Below are 9748 nucleotides of genomic sequence, written 5' to 3' on the forward strand. Positions count from 1 at the left end.
TTTTTTTAATTGACATACTATAAAAAAAATACTGTCATTTTTTTTTAACAAAAAGTCATAGGACTTTTTGTTAAAAAAAATGACAGGAATATCTTGAATACAGCAGGAAGGATGCAGTTGCCTTGAGTCAGAGTTGCCATTCCATTGAATGAAGTGACATAAAATGACTGCTTTCCCCATGTTCAGGGCTCAAAACTTACACGCTTCACTGTTCTTCAATTAATCTAAATGAGAGATTTAAGATAAAACACTGAAGACGCTAAAGCTTATGGGAAGTGGAGCCAGAATACCAAGGAAATTTCCTCCCAGTTGTACATCTTAAAAGGTCCTTTCATAAAGACAACAAAAGCCGGCTTGAGCATTTGGGATTCATTAGGCGCTGTCACAACCAGATAATGGAAGCTTTCTAAAAGAGACTAGAAGAAACGCTTCAGGGAAAATTTGGTCAAATTTCTGACAATCACAAGCACAAACAATACCATCAGCATGACAGAGACAGCCGATCCTCTCCACTAATGACTCATTTTTTGCACAACATCTGGAATATTTTGGACATTTAAGACATTTGCAATGGACAAAAAGAACAACAAAAGAAAACCCCAGAAGCTAAAAGTGTGATAAAATAGTATTTATTTCACAGACATACAAGGACAGGAAGAAAAAAAACAGCTTATGGTGATATCTGTTGTACACATAAAGCAAAAAAAAAAAAAAAAAAGACTATGTACATCTGAGAATGGATGCCTGAGTGTAATTTGAGGTTTAAGAACTAAAACCAACAGGCTCCATCTGCCATCACATACTGCAGAGGAACATAGAAAGACTGAGAATACCACACGTGTGTCCACAAAACAGAGAAAACACCACTAGAGAGGAACCAAAAGGTGGCGTTCCATAGCTACGCACATACAGAAAGAAAATGGATCACGTTAACCTCGAATACAGGATGGACAGGGTGAAAAAACAGTCAGTGATACTGCACATGGCCCACATAAGATTCAATCTGATGGATGGTTTATAAAATTTGACTCGGCAAAGTGTCTGCATCGTAAAAAAATCTTGTTAAAAATCAATCAGTTGCGATTCAAATTGGAAAAATATTAACTTTGTTACCCGTGAACCCGAGCAGTTATGAAGAAATGGCTCTCCTCATGTCAGTTTTAGCACTTTAATATTTACTATATTTTGAATTTTTTTTTGTGTGTAGGTATGCCGTATGAAAGAGCATAGGTTACAATGAGTGAGCAGGTAGCAGGGTCGTTAACCACACATTGACGGCCTAGAAAAGCATGGAAAAATAAATTCAATATCCAGGCACTGAAAGAAAGAAAACCATTAAAGGAAATGATGGTGCCTTAACATGTGGAGGTAATATTATGCTTAAAAATAAACATACTTACATTCATTCATTACTGGCCCATGCGTTGCCAGTTAACGGTTTTCAAATCCAGTTTAAAAGAATGAATTACGGGAATTTTTTTTTAACTTTTTAGATTTTGTTAATAGACATGTCATTGCAAGTACATGTTTTTGTTTTCCCAAGCTCTAAGCGTTCAGATACTTAATAATTTTGCAGCTAACGCTAATCTGCTATTTAAATTTTACCCCAATTTCAACAGAAAGAGCTCTCTGTCCAATATAACTTGAATAATTTGAAAATGTGAACGCTGCCACTGAAGAGCCGGGGGGAAAGTCATTAATCTGACTGCAGAGAAATGAATGAAACTGAACATTAAAGTAAAGCAAGTTGGATGAAGTTCAGTAAACACATTGTCCATACAGTAATCATACAGTTAACACAGCTTCATATAACTGGGGAGAAAGACACAAATACACAATGCTGGGAAGGTTCTCCAGACATGGATTATCCTCAGTCACTAAACTATTTTCCTGTCGGGAATCTCCCTCCAGTCCCTTTTCTCGCATCGCAATCTCGCATCGCAATTTTGCTCTACTCCGGCCTTTAAAGACGGAATATTTATCGCCATTCTTCTTTGTTTTTATTATTTTTCAATTAATAAAATGCATGTTTTGTCTCCTGGGTTTCCTGATTTAACCGTACGTCGAATAATGAACTGTAAAACTGCAAATTAAAACAAGACTGAGTTAATCCACGTCTGTGAAACGTTCCCTGAGTTTTTTTTTTCTTTACATACATAAAAATCATTTATAATAACATACATGAAATGTATTTTTTTTAAAGTGTGATATACAATAATATACATAAAAAAAGCTTCAACTGGATCCATGCATAATATGTGGAGCTAGCTTGAGAGAACATACAGTCGTCAAACTGGAAAGAGTTTGACTTGGATGCACCTTGTGTTTCTGATACAAACTACACAGTCAGTCAATCAATCAATTGATAACTACACAGCTTTGGATCGACAGAACAAAACCACCAGACCAACAGAAAGAGAAAGAAAGAAGGTTTTTTTTTTTTTTTTTTTTAATGCGAGCACCTCGCTCAAGCAGCAGAGCGTCTCACTTCCATCTGTTGCAGACAGTCAGCCAGGACACAAGGTTTGTAGGAGTCAAAAGCAAAACTAAACCAGATATAGTGTACTAGAGGTATTTGGAGCTTTCCATTCGGCGAGCACTGACCACCCACTTTCTATGAGCTGGTGGGTCGTGAGACACGAGTACAGCGAACGAGAGTCGCTCTTGTCAGTTAGTAGTGTTGGTGCTCATCTCGTGTTCACGCCCGCCAACCAGCACGCTCTGATTCAGCTACATAAACTCAGCTTCCATGAGATTACTAACCAGTTGATGAAGCCACGACTGGTGAAACAAGAGTCTGCTGATTTGTCAGTTATGGAGATGGAGAAGACAAGTACAATCACTTTGTTCAGCTACACCAACACATCAACAATTTACTACTGCAAGCTTACTGGTGCACATTTTTTGTTATTCATGTGGTAAACAAGAACATAATGCTACTGAATGTTTCCATCGCAACTGTCAACAAACCATTTCATCTCTATCTGAGTAGGCGGTGATAGCGGCAGTGACTGTGAGAGTCCACTCACCATGTGAAAAGAACCCATGTCAAAGTTAAGCGGGATTTATACTTGTGCGTCAGCTCTAAGCAAAGCCTACGCCGTAGCCGATGTGAGCATTTTTACTTGTGCGGTGGTGTGTCTGTATCACTCTGCAGTTACACCTCCAAAACACTAGTTGGCAGCAGAGGTGTAAAGTTTAATTGATTCAAAACACATTAAACATGACTTAATAGTGACAATTTCAAACACTAGTACACACATCAGCTTTACTATAACTCGCAGTATTCACAGACAAACACTTGTCTTTTGCTGGACACATTTTCCCCACAAATACAACATGCTAATGTTTTTAGCACAAGCCTATGGCATTTTACATTGTATAAATTAGCCTAGCTGCTAGCGGACTTTTCCTCTACTCATGTGAAGCCATAAACAGCAACATTTAACAAAGGTAATGTTAAAAATTCAGCACACAAGGTTCACCGACAAAACAACTCTCTAAAACTAAACACGTTTTCCAAACAAATACAACATGCTAACGTTATTAGCAAAAGCCTATGGCATTTTACATTGTATAAATTAGCCTAGGGACTAGTGGAGATTTCCTCTGCTCATATGAAGCCAGGATAAATCACACACAAGACTTAAAATGCTATTTTTGTGGAGGCTTTATTGTCTTCACAACTTATTGTTTCTTATCTGTGGAATTAAAGTAAATAAAAGCTTCGTAAACACCGATGGAAATGGTTTCAGCTTACAGAAATAGACAGGAGGTCTGCGTCGCTGCAACTTGTAGTTACATTCCTGGGGAGGTGCACGTCAGGCTACAGCGTTGATTTGACACAGAAGTATAAATCCCGCATTGACTATGAGTTGCACTGATAAACTTTATTTTCATTCCTATTTGAACTACACCTACAGTAGCACAGTCTTGGAGACACTTAACATGTCTGTTATTTGTTCATGAGAGCAGTTTCCCAAAAGGACTTTTAGGTAAAATGATTCTTTCTCAAATAATTTTGCTGGAAAACAAAGTGCTTAATATAATTTTAGCTAGCTTTTAGCTTGCTGGCTTTAATCCCATTATATTAATGAACCAGCTTGTAATTAGGGCTGGGTGAGACAGAGAAAATCAAATATCATAATATTTTTGACCAAATACGATAACGATATCGTAGGGGTTGACTATTGGTGCTTTCACAAAATATTGACACAATGAGATTTTTTTAATAGATAATTGCATGTAATGTGGATATAATGAATAAGTGGGTAAAGGACAGTCTGGTAGGTTCAGAACATGACATCACTTTACTGCAACGCTGCCTTTAAAACCAGGAAAATACAACACTAACAATATTATGATACCAGAACTCTAAGGTGATATCTAGTCTCTCATCACAACATCCATAGAATATCAATAGACTGCCCAGCCCTACATATTATTATGTGATTTCACCCTTAAATCTATAACTTCTTTTTTTTCTCCTTTTTCTTATTGTATCAGTATAGGCAACTATTTTGTGTGTCTAGTTAAAATATGCCTCTTATTGTCTTGTTACTGCATTCCTCTTATCTGTAGGTAATATCACTAGAGATGAATGAACCTGAGTGAGTAACCCCACACCAACAATTCACATGAAACACTATAGGTCTTATAAAGTTAAAAAGGGGTGAAAGTAACTTTAATGGTGTAACAATGGCCTAGTGCTTAAAGTTGTTTAGTGTACTTGTCGATAGACAACGATAATATCATTTAAGTGCCAAATATTTGCCAGTTGCAGCTCCTCAGTCGTTAAGATGAGCTGCTTTCCTCAACTTTATGGCATTGTCGCATTTTATATATCTTAAAAATAATGCTTGAAAGATTACTTGATAATAAAGATACCGGATAGCGTCAGCCCTACATTGGACACTGTCATATTACACATGTATTTTAAACGCAAAACAAACCATGTATACTGTAAATTAGGGGTGTAACGATACATCGATCTGGTCCAATATATCAATTCAATGATCAATGATCCAGTATTATAGATGCTGATTGAAAACATCGATACAAATCGTCATTGTTTGGACAAGTGGTTCCCAACTGATGGGTCGTGGGTCCATTCAGAATGGACCACAAGTGACTTGCAAACGTGTCTAGATTGTAAAAAACACACTTTATTTTGAAGTACAGTGAATTTCCGGCACAGAGCTTTTATTTTTAAGTGCTGTTTCCTGCTGTGGAGTGAGTGACTAATGCACAGCTACTTAACAGAGACAGCAAACTAGCTTGACGACATGGTTAAACGCAAGTTTGACGCTGAATATTTTTAACCGTGTGGACCTCAAACTAATCACTATGGACAAATCTGGACTGTGGCTGGACAATTCGGGAACCACTGTTTTAGACATGCCTTTACGTTGAATTTCCCAAGACACGTCTGGTTCACCATTTCCGTCGAAGAATATGTCGTATTGTGACAGAAATTGTGATATCTACCCCAAATTTAAATCGCAAGGCAAACCCTACAACTTTCTTTTTCTCTTTAACTTTTCTCTTAACCATCTTGATTTTAAAGAGTACGTCAACCCTTAACACCACATTAAAAGCTTGTTCTCTCTGACCTCCATTGGTTTAACTTCTCAGCTCACTGCAGAGATGCACAGGTGTACACCAGGACCTTGTAACATCAGTATTGGGTGTTATTCTGGGAGAAACGGGGCTGAAACCTTCAACCACATACGGCAGCAAAACACCATTTTTCAGCCTGAATTGCTCTTAAAAGGTTGTGTTTGAACTTTAAAAACGAAATGTAATGACACACATTGAGAAAGAAGGTATTAGGGGTTGTTTGGAGTCTAGACAGGACGGCTGACTATCTATTTTTTATATTCTCTAGCTAAGTACTGATGTAATGTCATAATGCTGGTGGTTTGTGAAAGGCCAGTATCTCTTAATTAACTCTCTTTCTCCCCTCGTGTGTCTTTCAGTCACACATTCAGTAACAGTAGATGGATGGATAGAAAGAGGTATGACAAAAGCAACAAAAGAACACCGGTGCTGAAGACATCAGACGACATAACAAGCATATCATGCAACATAAAATCACTTGTCGTAAATGAAATAAAGTCAACCCAGCCCGCCCACCCTGGACCTTATTCTCCATGTCCATTCCTCGGGTCAGGAGCCAGTAACAGGCTGCTCCCTGCCCCTCAGCTGAGACCCTTAATGCCCGTGGTTGCTGCTTTGGCATCAGATGCGCACACAGAGACTGGCAGTTATGCTTCCTTCACAGCATTGAGTCGGTCGGTCAGTCGATGTAATAACGGACGCACATTAATCTGTTACTTCTCACAACGAAACTCAAAAAAATAAAAGAACGTGAGGAGTTCTGGGTGGGAGAAGAGAGGAAAATTCTTCCCTCCAAAAAAACTTCCCATTCCCACAAACAAAAAAAGCCTATGTTCTCTTGTTTGGCAGCTGCACTTCCTGTCCCTACTTGATGCTTAAAAGTTCAAAAAAAAAAATGTCGCTCCTCTCCAAAAAGGGGGAGGAGTCAGTCCACCTGAAGCAGCATTGGTTGTAAGTGAACTCGAATCTCCTGATGCAGTGTCGCTCCTGCAGTCCGCTGAGGAGTGAGCTGCAGTCAAGTTGCTGAAGTGAACGTGAAACAGAGAAGGGTCTGTTTTCCCCCTGTCCCCACGGACAGTAAGTGAAGTCCGCTGATGCATTATGGGTAGTACAGTTAGATGTGACCACTGAATAAGTCCATGGAAATCTTGCGAAACATACCCTTCATTCAGCTTTTTGATGCTGGGTAACTTTACCCCACTCCACAGAGTTCCTTGTATCCCTGTCCTGGATCCTGGTTTGACCCCGGCTGATGCATTCTGGTTAATGTAGTGAAGTACGGACGGTCAGCTTGCTACAGTGGTGAAGGCAGAGGCTGACTCTTGGGAGAAGCCCTAGAACGGGCTGACGTGGAGAGGATGCTTGAAATCAACCTGGGGAGAGGAGAGGAGAGGAGAGGAAGGAAAGAAAGGAGAGGTGAGGGGAGGAAAGGAAAGGAAAGGAAAGGAAAGGAAAGGAAAGGAGAGCAAAGGAAAGGAAAGAAGAGGAAAGGAAAGGAAAAGAAAGATGGGAAAGAGGAAAGGAAAGGAAAGGAAAGGAAAGGAAAGGAAAGGAAAGAAGAGGACAAGAGAGGAGAGGAGAGGAAAGGAGAGGAGAGGAAAAAAGAAGGAAGGAAAGGAAAGGAAAGGAGAGAAGAGAAGAAGAGAGGAGAGGAAAGGAAATGAAAGGAAAGGAAAGGAAATGAGAGAAGAGGACAAGAGAGGAGAGGAAAGGAGAGGAGAGAAAGGAAAGAGAGGAAAGGAAAGGAAAAGAAAGATGGGAAAGAGGAGAGAAGAGAAGAGAAGAGAAGAGAAGAGAAGAGAAGAGAAGAGAAGAGAAGAGAAGAGAAGAGAATATGAAAATATGAAAAAATATGATGAATAAAGCCAGGACAGAGGTTAGAGTAAAGGAGAGAGGACATGAGGGAGAGCAGAGAGGAGGAAAACAAAAGAAAAAAGGCGACTTTAAAAAACATGTATAAATCATAATGTAATTAAGCACTGCCTTAAAAGTATGCATTTAAATAACAGAGCTGAATGAGAGATATACAGGCATACTTACAGGGTTATAATCTGTGTGTGTGTGTGTGTGCGTGTGCGTGTGCGTGTGTGTGTGTCAGGCTTATAATCACAAGTTGGCTGGCTATCTGAAGGGCTGTCTGACTGTTGTTTATAGCAGCACTTTGAACCATTGCAGCTCGTACTGAGGACAGAGCTTTGCTGTGCTCGTCTCACTGGCTTCACTCCCGTTTGAGGGCATTTTGTGGTCCTCGTATAAATCAGAGAGAAGTGACACTTAATTAGGATTTTAATTAGCTCAGCCGCAGAGGCTGCTCGCCATCCAAAGGTCTCGGACTATGTGCCAAATGAGCTAAACTAGGAACATAAACAACCATGTGTGGCCACTGGTGAGAACTCGGCATATTCACAACACATGTGCCACAAGACGAAGAATTAAACATGAGAAGATACTCAGACAAAGAAACACAAAATTGTGCGTAGGTGTGTCTTACATTAGATTGGCATGGACTTCATCTTGACCATAGAGGTGAGTTCCTGTTTGGTCACATGATCGCGCCGCCTCTGCCTTACCCTGAAAATATAAAACACTGAGTAAACAACAACAAAAAAACCTTTAAAAAATGTCCTGCTTTGACAAAAAAAAAAATCTCATTCAAATCCAGAGAAACAGAGACAGACCACACAGCTGTGGCCTGTGGATGTGGGATACGTGAGTGTGAGTGTGTTTCTTACCACACGACAAAGATGAGGGAAAGGACGGTGGTGAGGATGACCACGGAGAACAAAACCAGCAGAATCACCAAACCCAAATTACCTTCATCCTCAGGAAGTGCTGCATCTGAATGGGGAAAGACGGAGACGGAGAAAACAACAGGGGAGGTCAACAAAACGAGCAGGGTGGGAGAGGAGAGCTGACTCAAGAATGAAAGCTTGGAGAGGGAAACAGAAGCACAATAGAAGAGACAGATGTAAAAGTGTGGAGACAAATATAGTTACAGAAGATGGAGAAGAAAACAAAGACGAATGAGACGGTTCACACATTGCTCCATTGTTTTCCTGTCTTGAGTTATCGAAAAAGACAAAGCTGTAAAAATATGTATTTCATTTTTTTTCATACTCGTTTCATCTTACGTGTCTGTGTGTGTGAGTAAAATACAGAGACGAAAAAACGCTGGTATGTGTGTGTTCTCCGATTTAATTACTCTCTGGCGAGAAGTTAATTTTAAATGTGCTGTTATGGCTTTCACACAAACATTCATTCATCCCACCGAGAGGAGTAAACAACTCTGGTTCACACACATTGTTGGATGTGAACTGTGACACAAAGCACAAAAAAAGATCAGCACAGACACACATTAAAAAATAAAACATGAAAAAACATAACGATTTATGAGCACATCTGCGCACACACAGTGGACACACACACACAAAGAGAAGAAGACATCTGGTTCGCAGCACACCAGCTTAAGGAAATCTGACAGCATCAGTCACGGCGACTGTGTGTGTGTTTGTCTCTTTGACTACACTGTACGTGGGTGTGTGTGCGTGTTTACAAGCGCAGATGGGCATGCTCGCAACTGCAGGCTGCTTTTGCCTGTGTACATGTGAGCTAGCACGCACTTAACTTTTCATCCAGGGCACATACTGCAGAGAACACAACACCCTGCAGGTACAAATTACTGCACTTAAATGTAATTTGGTGATGAAGCCGGGCACAAGGTGCTTGTACTGCTCCATCCAAGTATAATAACAGTAAATAATGCCGTATTACTGTATTAATGACTGATGCGGCTTCTTGTTGTTGCCAAATAATGGTGAAAAAAATATACGCGGGTGCTACTGGACTAGCTGTGATTCACAGAGATCCCCTAAAACTCAGACTGATATGATTGAAAACAAGAAAGGAACAGTCTTGTTTTCAACTTATCCAACCATTAATAATAATAACTAGTCCATACCCATTGGTAGCTTTGTCACCTTCTACCTATGCCAATCCTCAATGCCCATGTGCAGTTTCACATAGATTGACCACGTCAGTGAGTAGAAAAACGTGGGACAGACAGAATGACTGACTGACAGTTTCCGTGATTATGTACAGCATACCATACCATGACTTAGTCATACCAAAA

At 39.9% G+C, this 9748-nt stretch overlaps 1 protein-coding gene across 2 annotated transcripts in view; it reads right to left on the reverse strand.

Moving 5' to 3' along the window:
• Positions 1 to 613: 613 nt before the first annotated feature.
• il11ra (interleukin 11 receptor, alpha) overlaps positions 614 to 9748 on the reverse strand; it is a 79440-nt gene continuing 70305 nt past the window's right edge. For both annotated transcript variants that reach the window (XM_050052465.1, XM_050052464.1), the window contains exons 10-12: positions 8352 to 8457; positions 8111 to 8190; positions 614 to 6992 (exon numbers count right to left, since the gene is read on the reverse strand). In XM_050052465.1, the coding sequence (XP_049908422.1) occupies positions 8112 to 8190; positions 8352 to 8457 (185 nt within the window). In that variant the 3' untranslated portion in view covers positions 614 to 6992; position 8111. The remainder of the gene's footprint in view (positions 6993 to 8110; positions 8191 to 8351; positions 8458 to 9748) is intronic.

Source organism: Epinephelus moara, chromosome 9 (genome assembly GCF_006386435.1).
Source record: "Epinephelus moara isolate mb chromosome 9, YSFRI_EMoa_1.0, whole genome shotgun sequence".
In the NCBI taxonomy this organism is placed as follows: domain Eukaryota; kingdom Metazoa; phylum Chordata; class Actinopteri; order Perciformes; family Serranidae; genus Epinephelus; species Epinephelus moara.